This window comes from Hyperolius riggenbachi, chromosome 11 (assembly GCF_040937935.1).
Source record: "Hyperolius riggenbachi isolate aHypRig1 chromosome 11, aHypRig1.pri, whole genome shotgun sequence".
In the NCBI taxonomy this organism is placed as follows: domain Eukaryota; kingdom Metazoa; phylum Chordata; class Amphibia; order Anura; family Hyperoliidae; genus Hyperolius; species Hyperolius riggenbachi.
Window position 1 is genome coordinate 245660807 of NC_090656.1, and position 20614 is coordinate 245681420.

At 49.1% G+C, this 20614-nt stretch overlaps 2 protein-coding genes across 10 annotated transcripts in view; one reads left to right on the forward strand and one right to left on the reverse strand.

The window, feature by feature from the left end:
* Window positions 1–20614, forward strand: part of ANO1 (anoctamin 1) — a 1209699-nt gene that overhangs the window by 210401 nt on the left and 978684 nt on the right. The gene's annotated exons all lie outside the window — the stretch shown is intronic.
* The window catches only part of FGF4 (fibroblast growth factor 4), a 57979-nt gene that overhangs the window by 12245 nt on the left and 25120 nt on the right, over window positions 1–20614 (reverse strand). The window contains exon 2 of the mRNA XM_068260052.1: window positions 6296–6399. Within this exon, the coding sequence (XP_068116153.1) occupies window positions 6296–6399 (104 nt within the window). The remainder of the gene's footprint in view (window positions 1–6295; window positions 6400–20614) is intronic.

The window sequence follows — 20614 nt, forward strand, 5'->3', positions numbered from 1 at the left end:
GCCGGGACTGTTGTGAGGGGTGTGTCCTCTGTAGCCGGGACTGTTGTGAGCGGTGTGTCCTCTGTAGCCGGGACTGTTGCGAGTGGTGTGTCCTCTGTAGCCGGGACTGTTGTGAGTGTTGTGTCCTCTGTAGCCGGGACTGTTGTTAGTGGTGTGTCCTCTGTAGCCGGGACTGTTGTGAGTGGTGTGTCCTCTGTAGCCGGGACGGTTGGGATTGGTGTGTTCTCTGTAGCCTGGACTGTTGTGAGTGGTATGTTCTCTGTAGCTCGGACTGTTGTGAGTGGTGTGTCCTCTGTAGCCGGGACTGTTGTGAGTGGTATGTCCTCTGTAGCCGGGACTGTTGTGAGTGGTATGTTCTCTGTAGCCGGGACTGTTGTGAGGGGTGTGTCCTCTGTAACCTGGATTGTTGTAAGTGGTATGTACTCTGTAGCTGGGACTGTTGTGAGTGGTGTGTCCTCTGTAGCCGGGACTGTTGTGAGTGGTGTATCCTCTTTAGCCGGGACTGTTGTGAGGGGTGTGTCCTCTGTAACCTGGATTGTTGTGAGTGGTATGTACTCTGTACCTGGGACTGTTGTGAGTGGTGTGTCCTCTATAGCCGGGACTGTTGTGAGTGGTGTATCCTCTTTAGCCGGGAGTGTTGTGAGTGGTATGTCCACTGTAGCGGGGACTGTTGTGAGGGGTGTGTCCTCTGTAGCCGGGACTGTTGTGAGGGGTGTGTCCTCTGTAGCGGGGACTGTTGTGAGCGGTGTGTCCTCTGTAGCCGGGACTGTTGTGAGTGTTGTGTCCTCTGTAGCAGGGACTGTTGTTAGTGGTGTGTCCTCTGTAGCCGGGACTATTGTGAGTGGTATGTTTTCTGTAGCTCGGACTGTTGTGAGTGTTGTGTCCTCTGTAGCCGGGACTGTTGTGAGGGGTGTGTCCTCTGTAGCCGGGACTGTTGTGAGTGGTGTGTGTCCTCTGTAGCCGGGACTGTTGTGAGGGGTGTGTCCTCTGTAGCCGGGACTGTTGTGAGTAGTATGTCCTCTGTAGCCGGGACTGTTGTGAGTAGTATGTCCTCTGTAGCCGGGACTGTTGTAAGTAGTATGTCCTCTGTAGCCGGGACTGTTGTGAGTGTTGTGTCCTCTGTAGCCGGGACTGTTGTGCGGGGTGTGTCCTCTGTAACCGGGACTGTTGTGAGTGGTGTGTGTCCTCTGTAGCCGGGACTGTTGTGAGGGGTGTGTCCTCTGTAGCCGGGACTGTTGTGAGTGGTGTGTGTCCTCTGTAGCCGGGACTGTTGTGAGGGGTGTGTCCTCTGTAGCCGGGACTGTTGTGAGTAGTATGTCCTCTGTAGCCGGGACTGTTGTGAGTAGTATGTCCTCTGTAGCCGGGACTGTTGTAAGTAGTATGTCCTCTGTAGCCGGGACTGTTGTGAGTAGTATGTCCTCTGTAGCCGGGACTGTTGTGAGGGGTGTGTCCTCTGTAGCCGGGACTGTTGTAAGGGGTGTGTCCTCTGTAGCCGGGACTGTTGTAAGGGGTGTGTCCTCTGTAGCCGGGACTGTTGTGAGTGGTATGTTCTCTGTAGCTCGGACTGTTGTGAGTGTTGTGTCCTCTGTAGCCGGGACTGTTGTGCGGGGTGTGTCCTCTGTAACCGGGACTGTTGTGAGTGGTGTGTGTCCTCTGTAGCCGGGACTGTTGTGAGGGGTGTGTCCTCTGTAGCCGGGACTGTTGTGAGTGGTATGTCCTCTGTAGCCGGGACTGTTGTGAGTGGTATGTCCTCGTATGTCCTCTGTAGCCGGGACTGTTGTGAGTGGTGTGTCCTCTGTAGCCGGGACTGTTGTGAGTGGTGTGTGTCCGCTGTAGCCTGGACTGTTGTGAGGGGTGTGTCCTCTGTAGCCGGGACTGTTGTGAGGGGTGTGTCCTCTGTAGCCAGGACTGTTGTGAGTGGTGTGTCCTCTGTAGCCGGGACTGTTGTGAGTGGTGTGTCCTCTGTAGCCGGGACTGTTGTGAGGGGTGTGTCCTTTGTAGCCGGGACTGTTGTGAGGGGTGTGTCCTCTGTAGCCGGGACTGTTGTGAGGGGTGTGTCCTCTGTAGCCGGGACTGTTGTGAGGGGTGTGTCCTCTTTAGCCGGGACTGTTGTGAGGGGTGTGTCCTCTGTAGCCGGGACTGTTGTGAGTGGTGTGTGTCCGCTGTAGCCTGGACTGTTGTGAGGGGTGTGTCCTCTGTAGCCAGGACTGTTGTGAGTGGTATGTTCTCTGTAGCTCGGACTGTTGTGAGTGTTGTGTCCTCTGTAGCCGGGACTGTTGTGCGGGGTGTGTCCTCTGTAACCGGGACTGTTGTGAGTGGTGTGTGTCCTCTGTAGCCGGGACTGTTGTGAGGGGTGTGTCCTCTGTAGCCGGGACTGTTGTGAGTGGTATGTCCTCTGTAGCCGGGACTGTTGTGAGTGGTATGTCCTCGTATGTCCTCTGTAGCCGGGACTGTTGTGAGTGGTGTGTCCTCTGTAGCCGGGACTGTTGTGAGTGGTGTGTGTCCGCTGTAGCCTGGACTGTTGTGAGGGGTGTGTCCTCTGTAGCTGGGACTGTTGTGAGGGGTGTGTCCTCTGTAGCCAGGACTGTTGTGAGTGGTGTGTCCTCTGTAGCCGGGACTGTTGTGAGTGGTGTGTCCTCTGTAGCCGGGACTGTTGTGAGGGGTGTGTCCTTTGTAGCCGGGACTGTTGTGAGGGGTGTGTCCTCTGTAGCCGGGACTGTTGTGAGGGGTGTGTCCTCTGTAGCCGGGACTGTTGTGAGGGGTGTGTCCTCTTTAGCCGGGACTGTTGTGAGGGGTGTGTCCTCTGTAGCCGGGACTGTTGTGAGTGGTGTGTGTCCGCTGTAGCCTGGACTGTTGTGAGGGGTGTGTCCTCTGTAGCCAGGACTGTTGTGAGTGGTATGTCCTCTGTAGCCGGGACTGTTGCGAGTGGTATGTTCTCTGTAGCTCGGACTGTTGTGAGTGGTGTGTGTCCTCTGTAGCCGGGACTGTTGTGAGGGGTGTGTCCTCTGTAGCCAGGACTGTCAGTGGGATATACTCTGTACAGACCTTTGTAATATGACCATACTGAAGTATAAATAGCATTTCATGTAGACAGTTGTAAGCTGGGGTGACAGTTTAGTAAATTATGTTTTTTCTCTGTAAAATGTGACTTGCAGTATGAATGCCCCGCAGGGAACTGATCCCATTTTACCCCAGAGATGATTAATTAAATGGCCTAGCTAGCAATGCAAGGAATGGCATGTCCTCGCTGGGAACTACTCCGCTTACGTGTTATAAAAAGCTCCCTCTTACGTATTCGGCGAGCTACAGTGCATTACGTGCCCGGCTCAATGGCATAACTGGCTTGTGCGCCCCTCATTATAATAACAGACGGCAGTCCGAGATAAACACACGCAGCGGAATAAGGTCAAGTGTTGCAACAGTTCTGCTTGTTGTAATCGATCCATATTTTCGTTTTGCACATCAAAAGTGGTACTTATTAGTTGCAGTGCAGAGGGATTATGACTTTTAGGAAAATCTTCCCATAACCATATGATTTACTTTTTGTACATAGAAATAGGATGAACCTATTAATGTGTCTGTTACACGTCTTAAAGTGAACCTCCGGATTATAAATCTACTCAGCAGAACTGAAAAGGCTTGGTGTTTCTTTAACAGTTTCACAACATCAGAACTGTTCTTACCAAAGCATAATTTTTAGCTGCATTTTTAGCTAAGCTCCACCCATCAAAGAAAACTGCCCAGGCTGTTTTTCCCTGATGCTGTGCAAAGCATAATGGGATTTCTCATGTTGTTATTCACGTTGCCTAGCAATTGGGCGGGGTGATCAGCACACAGGACAGTTGGAACTGTGTCTCATGCTCCCTGTCACCTCCTTTCAACCAAAATGGCTGCCCTCATGAAATCAAACATTTGCCTGTTCTTTTAAAACAGGGTGGGTAAGATATTATATTACCTATCTATTTTAATTAACATAACTAATGTAACTTAATGACAGTATGTTTTTTTAGGCTGAAGTTCCTCTTTGAAGAGGAACTATCAAAGAAACTGTCCTTCTGTAAACCCTACATACCTGTAGAGCTTTTAGCCAGCAACACTAGAAAGCTTTTCAGAAGTCTCTGATCACAGTCTGTGTAAAAGGAATGCCTTGTGTTTCAGCATGTGTAAAGTCAACGTCTGAGCCAGAGCTGTACCATGTAGATAGGTTCCACTTACCTAACCATTATTCACAGAGGAATGATTTACTGTTTCTTTCTGCCGTGTTCTCACACACACTGCTTTCTCACAGATTATCTAAGAGTTTTCAGCTACAAAGAAAGCATCCGAAGAGAAGGACCGGTACTTTTTCCTGTACTTGCATGCTCCCCCCTCCCTATTCAGAATGAACTCTTCCTGGCTGTAAACAGTTTACTTTACACTGTGTGAGGTAGAAATACACAGGAACAGCTGATGAGTTATGTACACACTATATTGATGCTATATTTCTGCTTTCTATCATCCTGAAGAGATTACAGTCACAGGATTACAGACTGTGTGGATTGTTTCTGTATGCTGGATGTGCTGGACACAGTCCTCCATAGTAATATCCACAGAGAAAACTGTTCTCTGTAAATGTCATATTTTCTTCACATAAAACATAAAACGATAAAAAAAGCCTTTGTATTGCTATTTGCTAGTAATTACTAGAAATATATGGGACATTTAGAATTTTAGTTAACTTTGATAGTTATCCTTTAACCCCCTTGCCGGTTATCCCGAGCTCAGCTCGGGGTAACCTGCGCAGAAGGTTTTCTCAGGCCCCGCTTGGCCGATTTCTATCAAATGAAAAGCAGCACACGCAGCCGGCACTTTGCCAGCCGCGTGTGCTTTCTGATCGCCGCCGCCGCGTGCAGCGCGGCGTTCCGCCGCGTGCAGCGGCGAAAGAGTGTCCCCTCAGCCGCCCGAGCCCAGCGCAGCTGGAACAAAGAGTTCGGGCCAGCGCTAAGGGCTGGATCGGAGGCGGCTGACGTCAGGACGTCGGCTGACGTCCATGACGTCACTCCGCTCGTCGCCATGGCAACAAGGAAAGCGAAACAAGGAAGGCCGCTCATTGCGGCATCCCTTGTTACTTCTGATCGCCGGAGGCGATCAGAAGTGCGCATACGGAGCGCCCTCTAGTGGGCTTTCATGCAATTAAATAGTTTTTTTTAATTTAAAAAAACCCCTCCCGCAGCCGCCCTGGCGATCTTAATAGAACGCCAGGGAGGTTAAGCATGTTATCCATAAATACTGGTCTTTCATAGTATAAGCCACCTCATACTTTATTTTTAAGCTGTTTTTAGACGCTTTTATTGAATTAGGGCGCCTCTTTTACTCCTACTGTTGCTAGAGTTAGCATTTTATCTTGTCATATTTGCTGTTACTTGCTTATTAAAGAGGACCTGAACTCAGAACTTCCTCTCTGCTCTAACAGTTAAGCTACCGCATAATAACCTGGAAATGAAAACATTTCTTTGCAGATTTATTGCCCGATTTTTATGAGCTGTAACAGTGTGTCTACTTCCTGCTTTCATGGAAGCAGACATGGGGTTAACATCCAGGGTTTACCAATTAGCTGCTCTGTGTGAGGACTGTTGAGATTCCTGAGCTGACACAGTTGAGATTTAATTTACACAAGCGATTAGTCACATATGGGAATTAGGCAAAGCTCTCCAAATACATACAGAGTGCATCTCTCTCTGTTTTTCTTCTGTCCTGTGCAAGAGTTCAGCGTCACTTTAAAGAGGCCCTGTAACAAAATGTTCAGCCTTATTTCTTCTATCCTATAAGTTCCTATACCTGTTCTAATGTGGTCTGTTTTACTGCAGCCTTTCCTAGTTGCACAGTGGCTGTATTATTTCTGTTATCTAATCTAATCTTCTTTCCTCTGACAGCTTTGTCGGGCTCAGGCACTCAGGCAGGAATGTGCTACTCTGCTTGTGATAGGCAGAAGCTACACACACCCTCTCCACGCCCCCTCCAGGCTCTGTATGAGTCACAGACTGAGCTCCTCTCAGCCTATCACACTCTGGTTAGCAGCCATGTCTTTTGTTTGTAAGGGGCCCAGGAGAACATAATGAAGAGAATGGTTTGCTTTTTATTGTAAGAATTTTAAAGTACAGATTCTCTTTAAAGAGACCCTGTAGTGACATATAGTGGAATGCAGTAGGTGAGGAAAGATAATGCGCTCTATTACATTGTTTGCCAGAATCGTGTCCCTGCAATATAGCTGTTTAATGAAACAGCATTTATTATTATATTTTGTTGTAGTACTCACCGAGCCGTATAACTTTCCTTTCCCGTTCATGGCGACAAACAGTTCGCTGCTCACACCGTAGAGACTCACAACGCCAACTTCCACGGGCGAAATTTCCAACAGACCTAAGACAATAAAACCACCACTGAGTTACTGTTTCTCCTAACATTGTCAGTAGGTTTTATTTTCTATGTTCTAGTCTCTTTTCTTATATTTAATCCATTTGTGTTCACTTTGCTTATTGGACATACATTTGGAGTGAAGTTCTGCTCCATTTTAGCACATCTCTGATTTTTACAGTTAAAGGGAACCTGAAGCGAGTAAAATTATTTAACGTAAACACATGATGTACCTGCAAATTAATATTACATGCTAACCTCACCGTCAGTTCCTCTCAGAAGCTCACCATTTTCTTCTAACATATCTATATCAGTTGCTGTCAGTCAGGCGTGGATTTACCTCAGAGGAGCCTATAGGCACAGATGTCCTGGCACCCTAGACTCCGCCCACCATAAACCTACAACCCCCCGCCAAACCACACTGCAAGTGTGCTGGCTGTCCCAGCTGTTACTTCCCTTGCCCATCATAGGTAGCTAGGTGCCCCTTAAAAAGACTCTGAAGTCTCTAAAAAAAAGTCAAACAAATATGTTTAATATGTTAGCCCTAACTAAACCGCTGCATTCCCGAAGCTGTACACTATCTAAATCCCCCCAAACTCCTCAGGGGCAATCCGGGCAGCGTTTCAGTGTGAGGCAAGGCTATGAGCCGCAGCTCTGCCTCTCAGCGCGTCTGTCAGCCTGAATCGCCGCCTCTCCCCCGCCCCTCTCAGTCTTCCTTCACTGAGATGGGCGGGGGAGAGGCGGAGATCCGCCGCTGACCGACGCGTGTGAGGCAGGGCTGCAGCCCATAGCTCTGCCTCTCAGCACATCTGTCAGCCCGGATTGCCGCCCCTCTCTGTCTTCCTTCACTGAGAGGGGCAGGAGAGAGGCGGAGATGCGCGCTGACAGACGCGTGTGAGGCAGGGCTGCAGCCCATAGCTCTGCCTCTCAGCGCGTCTGTCAGCCCGGATCACCGCCTCTCCCCCGCCCCTCTCTGTCTTCCTTCACTGAGAGGGGCGGGGGAGAGGCGGAGATCCGCTGCTGACAGACGCGTGTGAGGCAGGGCTGCAGCCCATAGCTCTGCCTCTCAGCGCGTCTGTCAGCCCGGATTGCCGCCCCTCTCTGTCTTCCTTCACTGAGAGGGGCAGGAGAGAGGCGGAGATGCGCGCTGACAGACGCGTGTGAGGCAGGGCTGCAGCTCATAGCTCTGCCTCTCAGCGTGTCTGTCACCCCGGATTGCCGCCCCTCTCAGTCTTCCTTCACTGAGATGGGCGGGGAGAGGCGGAGATGCGCGCTGACAGACGCGTGTGAGGCAGGGCTGCAGCCCATAGCTCTGCCTCTCAGCGCGTCTGTCAGCCGGGATTGCCGCCCCTCTCAGTCTTCCTTCACTGAGAGGGGCGGGGGAGAGGCGGAGATACGCGCTGACAGACGCGTGTGAGGCAGGGCTGCAGCCCATAGCTCTGCCTCTCAGCGCGTCTGTCAGCCTAGATCGCCGCCCCTCTCAGTCTTCCTTTACTGAGAGGGGCGGGGGAGAGGCAAAGATCCGCCGCTGACAGACGCGTGTGAGGCAGGGCTGCAGCCCATAGCTCTGCCTCTCAGCGCGTCTGTCAGCCTGGATCGCCGCCCCTCTCAGTCTTCCTTCACTGAGAGGGGCGGGGGAGAGGCGGAGATCCGCTGCTGACAGACGCGTGTGAGGCAGGGCTGCAGCCCATAGCTCTGCCTCTCAGCGCGTCTGTCAGCCCGGATCGCCGCCCCTCTCTGTCTTCCTTCACTGAGAGGGGCGGGGGAGAGGTAGAGATCCGCCGCTGACAGACGCGTGTGAGGCAGGGCTGCAGCCCATAGCTCTGCCTCACATGGAAGAGTAGAAGGCAGCAAAATCCACGACCAAGAAAGGCGTGGATTTTGCAGGGGAGAGGGAGGGGGGAGTTTGGGGGGATTTAGATAGATTACAGCCGTGGGGATGCGGCAGTTTAGTTAGGGCTAAGATATTAAACACATTTGTTAAATAAAAAGACTTTTTTTGAGACTTCAGAGTCTCTTTAATATTGAGGGTACCTCTGGCTGCCTAAGGGCTCATACACACATCAGACCATAGTCTTTTGAAAATGAAAGATCACAGATCTGTTTTACCCCCTTCCATGTAGTATGAGAGCCATACTCTACACAGTCTATTCTATGGAGCTGCACTCCCCATCAGACAGAAATCTTACCCCCTTCATGTAGTATGAGAGCCACACCTACACAGTCTATTCTATGGAGCTGCACTCCCCATCAGACAGAAATCTTACCCCCTTCCATGTAGTATGAGAGCCACGCCTACACAGTCTATTCTATGGAGCTGCACTCCCCATCAGACAGAAATCTTACCCCCTTCCATGTAGTATGAGAGCCACACCTACACAGTCTATTCTATGGTGCTGCACTCCCCATCAGACAGAGATCTTACCCCCTTCCATGTAGTATGAGAGCCACACCTACACAGTCTATTCTATGGAGCTGCACTCCCCATCAGACAGAGATCTTACCCCCTTCCATGTAGTATGAGAGCCACACCTACACAGTCTATTCTATGGAGCTGCACTCCCCATCAGACAGAAATCTTACCCCCTTCCATGTAGTATGAGAGCCATACTCTACACAGTCTATTCTATGGAGCTGCACTCCCCATCAGACAGAAATCTTACCCCCTTCCATGTAGTATGAGAGCCATACTCTACACAGTCTATTCTATGGAGCTGCACTCCCCATCAGACAGAAATCTTACCCCCTTCCATGTAGTATGAGAGCCACACCTACACAGTCTATTCTATGGAGCTGCACTCCCCATCAGACAGAAATCTTACCCCCTTCCATGTAGTATGAGAGCCACACCTACACAGTCTATTCTATGGAGCTGCACTCCCCATCAGACAGAAATCTTACCCCCTTCCATGTAGTATGAGAGCCACACCTACACAGTCTATTCTATGGAGCTGCACTCCCCATCAGACAGAAATCTTACCCCCTTCCATGTAGTATGAGAGCCACACCTACACAGTCTATTCTATGGAGCTGCACTCCCCATCAGACAGACATCTTACCCCCTTCCATGTAGTATGAGAGCCACACCTACACAGTCTATTCTATGGAGCTGCACTCTCCATCAGACAGACATCTTACCCCCTTCCATGTAGTATGAGAGCCACACCTACACAGTCTATTCTATGGAGCTGCACTCCCCATCAGACAGAGATCTTACCCCCTTCCATGTAGTATGAGAGCCACACCTACACAGTCTATTCTATGGAGCTGCACTCCCCATCAGACAGAGATCTTACCCCCTTCCATGTAGTATGAGAGCCATACTCTACACAGTCTATTCTATGGAGCTGCACTCCCCATCAGACAGAGATCTTACCCCCTTCCATGTAGTATGAGAGCCACACCTACACAGTCTATTCTATGGAGCTGCACTCCCCATCAGACAGAAATCTTACCCCCTTCCATGTAGTATGAGAGCCACACCTACACAGTCTATTCTATGGAGCTGCACTCCCCATCAGACAGAAATCTTACCCCCTTCCATGTAGTATGAGAGCCACGCCTACACAGTCTATTCTATGGAGCTGCACTCCCCATCAGACAGGAATCTTACCCCCTTCCATGTAGTATGAGAGCCACACCTACACAGTCTATTCTATGGAGCTGCACTCCCCATCAGACAGGAATCTTACCCCCTTCCATGTAGTATGAGAGCCACACCTTCACAGTCTATTCTATGGAGCTGCACTCCCCATCAGACAGAAATCTTACCCCCTTCCATGTAGTATGAGAGCCACGCCTACACAGTCTATTCTATGGAGCTGCACTCCCCATCAGATAGAAATCTTACCCCCTTCCATGTAGTGTGAGAGCCACGCCTACACAGTCTATTCTATGGAGCTGCACTCCCCATCAGACAGAAATCTTACCCCCTTCCATGTAGTGTGAGAGCCACACCTACACAGTCTATTCTATGGAGCTGCACTCCCCATCAGATAGAAATCTTACCCCTTCCATGTAGTGTGAGAGCCATACTCTACACAGTCTATTCTATGGAGCTGCACTCCCCATCAGACAGAGATCTTACCCCCTTCCATGTAGTATGAGAGCCACACCTACACAGTCTATTCTATGGAGCTGCACTCCCCATCAGACAGAAATCTTACCCCCTTCCATGTAGTATGAGAGCCACACCTACACAGTCTATTCTATGGAGCTGCACTCCCCATCAGACAGAAATCTTACCCCCTTCCATGTAGTATGAGAGCCACACCTACACAGTCTATTCTATGGAGCTGCACTCCCCATCAGACAGAAATCTTACCCCCTTCCATGTAGTATGAGAGCCACACCTACACAGTCTATTCTATGGAGCTGCACTCCCCATCAGACAGAAATCTTACCCCCTTCCATGTAGTATGAGAGCCACACCTACACAGTCTATTCTATGGAGCTGCACTCCCCATCAGACAGAAATCTTACCCCCTTCCATGTAGTATGAGAGCCACACCTACACAGTCTATTCTATGGAGCTGCACTCCCCATCAGACAGAAATCTTACCCCCTTCCATGTAGTATGAGAGCCACACCTACACAGTCTATTCTATGGAGCTGCACTCCCCATCAGACAGAAATCTTACCCCCTTCCATGTAGTATGAGAGCCACACCTACACAGTCTATTCTATGGAGCTGCACTCCCCATCAGACAGAAATCTTACCCCCTTCCATGTAGTATGAGAGCCACACCTACACAGTCTATTCTATGGAGCTGCACTCCCCATCAGACAGAGATCTTACCCCCTTCCATGTAGTATGAGAGCCATACTCTACACAGTCTATTCTATGGAGCTGCACTCCCCATCAGACAGAGATCTTACCCCCTTCCATGTAGTATGAGAGCCACACCTACACAGTCTATTCTATGGAGCTGCACTCCCCATCAGACAGAGATCTTACCCCCTTCCATGTAGTATGAGAGCCACACCTACACAGTCTATTCTATGGAGCTGCACTCCCCATCAGACAGAAATCTTACCCCCTTCCATGTAGTATGAGAGCCACACCTACACAGTCTATTCTATTGAGCTGCACTCCCCATCAGACAGAAATCTTACCCCCTTCCATGTAGTATGAGAGCCACACCTACACAGTCTATTCTATGGAGCTGCACTCCCCATCAGACAGAAATCTTACCCCCTTCCATGTAGTATGAGAGCCACACCTACACAGTCTATTCTATGGAGCTGCACTCCCCATCAGACAGAAATCTTACCCCCTTCCATGTAGTATGAGAGCCACACCTACACAGTCTATTCTATGGAGCTGCACTCCCCATCAGACAGAGATCTTACCCCCTTCCATGTAGTATGAGAGCCACACCTACACAGTCTATTCTATGGAGCTGCACTCCCCATCAGACAGAGATCTTACCCCCTTCCATGTAGTATGAGAGCCACACCTACACAGTCTATTCTATGGAGCTGCACTCCCCATCAGACAGAGATCTTACCCCCTTCCATGTAGTATGAGAGCCACACCTACACAGTCTATTCTATGGAGCTGCACTCCCCATCAGACAGAGATCTTACCCCCTTCCATGTAGTATGAGAGCCACACCTACACAGTCTATTCTATGGAGCTGCACTCCCCATCAGACAGAGATCTTACCCCCTTCCATGTAGTATGAGAGCCACACCTACACAGTCTATTCTATGGAGCTGCACTCCCCATCAGACAGAAATCTTACCCCCTTCCATGTAGTATGAGAGCCACACCTACACAGTCTATTCTATGGAGCTGCACTCCCCATCAGACAGAAATCTTACCCCCTTCCATGTAGTATGAGAGCCACACCTACACAGTCTATTCTATGGAGCTGCACTCCCCATCAGACAGAAATCTTACCCCCTTCCATGTAGTATGAGAGCCACACCTACACAGTCTATTCTATGGAGCTGCACTCCCCATCAGACAGAAATCTTACCCCCTTCCATGTAGTATGAGAGCCATACTCTACACAGTCTATTCTATGGAGCTGCACTCCCCATCAGACAGAAATCTTACCCCCTTCCATGTAGTATGAGAGCCATACTCTACACAGTCTATTCTATGGAGCTGCACTCCCCATCAGACAGAAATCTTACCCCCTTCCATGTAGTATGAGAGCCATACTCTACACAGTCTATTCTATGGAGCTGCACTCCCCATCAGACAGAAATCTTACCCCCTTCCATGTAGTATGAGAGCCATACTCTACACAGTCTATTCTATGGAGCTGCACTCCCCATCAGACAGAAATCTTACCCCCTTCCATGTAGTATGAGAGCCATACTCTACACAGTCTATTCTATGGAGCTGCACTCCCCATCAGACAGAAATCTTACCCCCTTCCATGTAGTATGAGAGCCACACCTACACAGTCTATTCTATGGAGCTGCACTCCCCATCAGACAGAAATCTTACCCCCTTCCATGTAGTATGAGAGCCACACCTACACAGTCTATTCTATGGAGCTGCACTCCCCATCAGACAGAAATCTTACCCCCTTCCATGTAGTATGAGAGCCACACCTACACAGTCTATTCTATGGAGCTGCACTCCCCATCAGACAGAAATCTTACCCCCTTCCATGTAGTATGAGAGCCACACCTACACAGTCTATTCTATGGAGCTGCACTCCCCATCAGACAGAAATCTTACCCCCTTCCATGTAGTATGAGAGCCACACCTACACAGTCTATTCTATGGAGCTGCACTCCCCATCAGACAGAAATCTTACCCCCTTCCATGTAGTATGAGAGCCACACCTACACAGTCTATTCTATGGAGCTGCACTCCCCATCAGACAGAAATCTTACCCCCTTCCATGTAGTATGAGAGCCACACCTACACAGTCTATTCTATGGAGCTGCACTCCCCATCAGACAGAAATCTTACCCCCTTCCATGTAGTATGAGAGCCACACCTACACAGTCTATTCTATGGAGCTGCACTCCCCATCAGACAGAGATCTTACCCCCTTCCATGTAGTATGAGAGCCACACCTACACAGTCTATTCTATGGAGCTGCACTCCCCATCAGACAGAGATCTTACCCCCTTCCATGTAGTATGAGAGCCACGCCTACACAGTCTATTCTATGGAGCTGCACTCCCCATCAGACAGAAATCTTACCCCCTTCCATGTAGTATGAGAGCCACGCCTACACAGTCTATTCTATGGAGCTGCACTCCCCATCAGACAGAAATCTTACCCCCTTCCATGTAGTATGAGAGCCACGCCTACACAGTCTATTCTATGGAGCTGCACTCCCCATCAGACAGAAATCTTACCCCCTTCCATGTAGTATGAGAGCCACGCCTACACAGTCTATTCTATGGAGCTGCACTCCCCATCAGACAGGAATCTTACCCCCTTCCATGTAGTATGAGAGCCACACCTACACAGTCTATTCTATGGAGCTGCACTCCCCATCAGACAGAAATCTTACCCCCTTCCATGTAGTATGAGAGCCACGCCTTCACAGTCTATTCTATGGAGCTGCACTCCCCATCAGACAGAAATCTTACCCCCTTCCATGTAGTATGAGAGCCACGCCTACACAGTCTATTCTATGGAGCTGCACTCCCCATCAGACAGAAATCTTACCCCCTTCCATGTAGTATGAGAGCCACGCCTACACAGTCTATTCTATGGAGCTGAACTCCCCATCAGACAGAAATCTTACCCCCTTCCATGTAGTGTGAGAGCCACACCTACACAGTCTATTCTATGGAGCTGCACTCCCCATCAGACAGAAATCTTACCCCTTCCATGTAGTGTGAGAGCCATACTCTACACAGTCTATTCTATGGAGCTGCACTCCCCATCAGACAGAGATCTTACCCCCTTCCATGTAGTATGAGAGCCACACCTACACAGTCTATTCTATGGAGCTGCACTCCCCATCAGACAGAAATCTTACCCCCTTCCATGTAGTATGAGAGCCACACCTACACAGTCTATTCTATGGAGCTGCACTCCCCATCAGACAGAAATCTTACCCCCTTCCATGTAGTATGAGAGCCACACCTACACAGTCTATTCTATGGAGCTGCACTCCCCATCAGACAGAAATCTTACCCCCTTCCATGTAGTATGAGAGCCACACCTACACAGTCTATTCTATGGAGCTGCACTCCCCATCAGACAGAAATCTTACCCCCTTCCATGTAGTATGAGAGCCACACCTACACAGTCTATTCTATGGAGCTGCACTCCCCATCAGACAGAAATCTTACCCCCTTCCATGTAGTATGAGAGCCACACCTACACAGTCTATTCTATGGAGCTGCACTCCCCATCAGACAGAAATCTTACCCCCTTCCATGTAGTATGAGAGCCACACCTACACAGTCTATTCTATGGAGCTGCACTCCCCATCAGACAGAAATCTTACCCCCTTCCATGTAGTATGAGAGCCACACCTACACAGTCTATTCTATGGAGCTGCACTCCCCATCAGACAGAAATCTTACCCCCTTCCATGTAGTATGAGAGCCACACCTACACAGTCTATTCTATGGAGCTGCACTCCCCATCAGACAGAAATCTTACCCCCTTCCATGTAGTATGAGAGCCACACCTACACAGTCTATTCTATGGAGCTGCACTCCCCATCAGACAGAAATCTTACCCCCTTCCATGTAGTATGAGAGCCATACTCTACACAGTCTATTCTATGGAGCTGCACTCCCCATCAGACAGAAATCTTACCCCCTTCCATGTAGTATGAGAGCCATACTCTACACAGTCTATTCTATGGAGCTGCACTCCCCATCAGACAGAAATCTTACCCCCTTCCATGTAGTATGAGAGCCATACTCTACACAGTCTATTCTATGGAGCTGCACTCCCCATCAGACAGAAATCTTACCCCCTTCCATGTAGTATGAGAGCCATACTCTACACAGTCTATTCTATGGAGCTGCACTCCCCATCAGACAGAAATCTTACCCCCTTCCATGTAGTATGAGAGCCATACTCTACACAGTCTATTCTATGGAGCTGCACTCCCCATCAGACAGAAATCTTACCCCCTTCCATGTAGTATGAGAGCCACACCTACACAGTCTATTCTATGGAGCTGCACTCCCCATCAGACAGAAATCTTACCCCCTTCCATGTAGTATGAGAGCCACACCTACACAGTCTATTCTATGGAGCTGCACTCCCCATCAGACAGAAATCTTACCCCCTTCCATGTAGTATGAGAGCCACACCTACACAGTCTATTCTATGGAGCTGCACTCCCCATCAGACAGAAATCTTACCCCCTTCCATGTAGTATGAGAGCCACACCTACACAGTCTATTCTATGGAGCTGCACTCCCCATCAGACAGAAATCTTACCCCCTTCCATGTAGTATGAGAGCCACACCTACACAGTCTATTCTATGGAGCTGCACTCCCCATCAGACAGAAATCTTACCCCCTTCCATGTAGTATGAGAGCCACACCTACACAGTCTATTCTATGGAGCTGAACTCCCCATCAGACAGAAATCTTACCCCCTTCCATGTAGTATGAGAGCCACACCTACACAGTCTATTCTATGGAGCTGCACTCCCCATCAGACAGACATCTTACCCCCTTCCATGTAGTATGAGAGCCACACCTACACAGTCTATTCTATGGAGCTGCACTCCCCATCAGACAGACATCTTACCCCCTTCCATGTAGTGTGAGAGCCACACCTACACAGTCTATTCTATGGAGCTGCACTCCCCATCAGACAGAAATCTTACCCCTTCCATGTAGTGTGAGAGCCACACCTACACAGTCTATTCTATGGAGCTGCACTCCCCATCAGACAGAGATCTTACCCCCTTCCATGTAGTATGAGAGCCACACCTACACAGTCTATTCTATGGAGCTGCACTCCCCATCAGACAGAGATCTTACCCCCTTCCATGTAGTATGAGAGCCACACCTACACAGTCTATTCTATGGAGCTGCACTCCCCATCAGACAGAAATCTTACCCCCTTCCATGTAGTATGAGAGCCACACCTACACAGTCTATTCTATGGAGCCGCACTCCCCATCAGACAGAAATCTTACCCCCTCCATGTAGTATGAGAGCCACACCTACACAGTCTATTCTATGGAGCCGCACTCCCCATCAGACAGAAATCTTACCCCCCTCCATGTAGTATGAGAGCCATACTCTACACAGTCTATTCTATGGAGCCGCACTCCCCATCAGACAGAAATCTTACCCCCCTCCATGTAGTATGAGAGCCATACTCTACACAGTCTATTCTATGGAGCTGCACTCCCCATCAGAAAAAAAACTTTGCAAGATGCTGCACACACAGATGCTGTACAGACACAAAAGATCTGTAGCTGCAGAAGATCTGTTCCTGCCAAAAATCCAACCCTGCAAATTGCAATGATAGTCTATGATATCTGCAGATCATCGTACACACATGATTTAACTGACATTCATCTGCAGATCAGATCCACCAGGTTGGATTTTCAGATCTGCAGATCTGTCAGTTAAATCATGTGTGTATGATGATCTGCAGATCTCATAGACTATCACTGCAATTTGCAGGGTTGGATTTTTGGCAGGAACAGATCTTTTGCAGATACTGATCTTTTGTGTCTGTGCAGCATCTGTGTGTGCAGCATCTTGAAAAGTTTTTTTTCTGATGGGGAGTTCAGCTCCATAGAATAGACTGTGTAGAGTATGGCTCTCATACTACATGGAAGGGGGTAAGATCTCTGTCTGATGGGGAGTGCAGCTCCATAGAATAGACTGTGTAGGTATGGCTCTCATACTACATGGAAGGGGGTAAAACTGGTCTGTGATCTTTCATTTTCAAAAGACCATGGTCTGATGTGTGTATGAGCCTTCAGGCTCAACACACACCATACAATCTTGGTTGTTCAATCTTACCACTTTCATGTAGTATAAGAGCTTATCCAATCAAGCATTCAAGGTATTTTCAATCTGTTGGCCCTTATACTACATAGATTTGGTAAATCTGTACAACCAAGATTGTATGGTGTGTGTTGAGCTTAATACTAAGTAGCTAGAGATGCCCCCTACTGAAGGAAGATCGCATTAGTGGAATACTGACAGCTGGGCGAGTAACCTCTCATTTACACTCTGCTCAGGACTCTGCATAGGGAAGGAGGGAGGGATGCGCTCTGGGAGGGAAGTAAGCCGCCCCTCCATCATCAGGCGCCTGTAGGCACGTGCCTACTGTGCCTTATGGTAAATCTGGCCCTGCTGTCAGTTATAACTGAAAGAACAATGCGTGTGCAAGGTAATGTCCATGTTTCCCTGTGCCACAGGGGATATTACTGGTTAACAAAGCACTGCCCCGGAACCTGTTAGGGGTCATCACCATATTTAGAATGGAGGACTGAGAATTCTATCGATCACAATGAGCAAACAGGATGCAGGAGAGGAGTAGGAGCTTGACTAGGCGGGAGGTGAGTATGACTGGCACAGGTTTGCTTTAAGCCTGGTACACATCAATGAGAACTGTCATCCAGTGCAGGCTGAGTCTTTATCCTCGGACGACACGTTATGCTGCTATAGAGTTGGAGGAGGGCAATGGACTGTCCCATAGCCCCAGCCCCTCGCACAGGAGTGATGACATAATGTGCAAGTGGGCAAGGAAACCCTAAAGGCCCATACACACATCAGACCATAATCTTTGGAAAATGAAAGATCACAAACCAATCTTACCACCCTTCATGTAGTATGAGAGTCATACTATACACAGTCTATTCTATGGAGCTGAACTCCCCATCAGACAGAAATCTTAGCAAGATGCTGCACACAAAGATGCTGTACACATGCAACAGATCAGTATCTGTAAAAGATCAAAAGATTTGTTCCTGCAAATTGCATTCATAGTCTATGAAATCTGCAGATCCTCATACACACCTTGTTTAAGGCCCGGTTCACATTAGCGTTCCCTGTCCGGATTCGCCGGGCCTGATCCGGACCGTATACTGTACAAACGGAACGTACGTTCCGCATAGCAATGCAAAGGCTATGCGGACGTTCACACGTGTCCGTTCCGTACAGTACGGAGCCGGACCGGGTCCGGACTCCGGACACTTTTCCAACATGCGCTATTTTTTGGGTCCGGATCTCCGGCCCACGCACCTGGACCGGAGCCGGACCTGAGCCTGACAGCACCATCCAGAACACAGAAACCAATGGGAAACGGAAGGCACAGAACACACTGCCTACAAAAACATGACGTTCTACCCCACTTCCTATGCGTATCCAAGCGGCCATTTCGGATGGAGACACATGGGCCAAGCATTTCTGGAGTGGAGCAGCAGTGACAGACGTGCTGGAGCTGTTTGGCAGAATGTCGGAGGTGGAGGTGAGGCCTACAGCGGAGGAACCTGATTCTACAGGTGCACCAGGTGCACCTTCTGCTGACCCCAACATTTTTTTATTTAAATTTTGCTATTTTTTGCCCACGGATACGGATGGCAGCCTAATGCATGCCTGATGCAAACGGACCGGATCCGTATTGGATCCGGATCGGAACCGTACGGTTCCGATCCAGATCAGGTCCTGATCCGATCAGGATCCGGTCCGTTTGCATGGCAAAACGCAAGTGGGAACGGGGCCTAACAGACATTCATCTGCAGATCAGATCCACCAGGATGGATTTTCAGATCTGCAGATGATTGTCTGATCTGCAGATGAGTGTCAGTTAAACAAGGTGTGTATGAGGATCTGCAGATATCATAGACTATGAATGCAATTTGCAGGAACGGATCTTTTGCAGGAACAGATCTTTTGCAGGAACAAATCTTTTGCAGATACTGATCTGTTGAGTGTGTGCAGCATCTGTGTGTGCAGCATCTTGCAAAGATTTCTGTTTGATGCGGAGTTCAGCTCAATAGAATAGACTGTGTAGAGTATGGCTCTCATACTACATGGAAGGGGGTAAAATTGGTCTGTGATCTTTGATTTTCCAAAGACTATGGTCTGATGTGTGTATGAGCCTTTAGGAAGCCGGTGCATGGACCCGACATGTATGGAAAACGTTATTTAAAATGTAAAACGCAAATCGCTAGCACTGCACAGTCCCATGAACAATGCTTGCAAACACACTAAACAGTGCAGCCAAAATGCTGCAAAAAGCACTTGCTTTCGGAAACGCTGCACAATGCGATTGCACTTCAGGAAACGCTGCACAAATCGATTGCACTATAGGAAGGGCTGCACAAAGCGATTGCACTATAGGAAGGGCTGCACAAAGCGATTGCACTATAGGCAGGGCTGCACAAAGCGATTGCACTATAGGAAGGGCTGCACAAAGCTATTCCACTATAGGACGGGCTGCACAAAGCTATTGCACTATAGAAAGGGCTGCACAAAGTGATTGCACTATAGGAAGAGCTGCACAAAGCGATTGCACTATAGGAAGGGCTGCACAAAGCTATTGCACTATAGGAAGGGCTGCACAAAGCTATTGCACTATAGGAAGGGCTGCACAAAGTGATTGCACTATAGGAAAAGCTGCACAAAGCTATTGCACTATAGGAAGGGCTGCACAAAGCTATTGCACTGTAGGAAGGGCTGCACAAAGCGATTGCACTATAGGAAGGGCTGCACAAAGCGATTGCACTATAGGAAGGGCTGCACAAAGCGATTGCACTATAGGAAGGGCTGCACAAAGTGATTGCACTATAGGAAGGGCTGCACAAAGCGATTGCACTATAGGAAGGGCTGCACAAAGCGATTGCACTATAGGAAGGGCTGCACAAAGCGATTACACTATAGGAAGGGCTGCACAAAGCGATGGCACTATAGGAAGGGCTGCACAAAGCTATTGCACTATAGGAAGGGCTGCACAAAGCGATTGCACTATAGGAAGAGCTGCACAAAGCGATTGCACTATAGGAAGGGCTGCACAAAGCGATTGCACTATAGGAAGGGCTGCACAAAGCGATTGCACTATAGGAAGGGCTGCACAAAGCGATTGCACTATAGGAAGGGCTGCACAAAGCGATTGCACTATAGGAAGAGCTGTACAAAGCGATTGCACTATAGGAAGGGCTGCACAAAGCGATTGCACTATAGGAAGAGCTGCACAAAGCGATTGCACTATAGGAAGGGCTGCACAAAGCTATTCCACTATAGGAAGGGCTGCACAAAGCTATTGCACTATAGGAAGGGCTGCACAAAGCTATT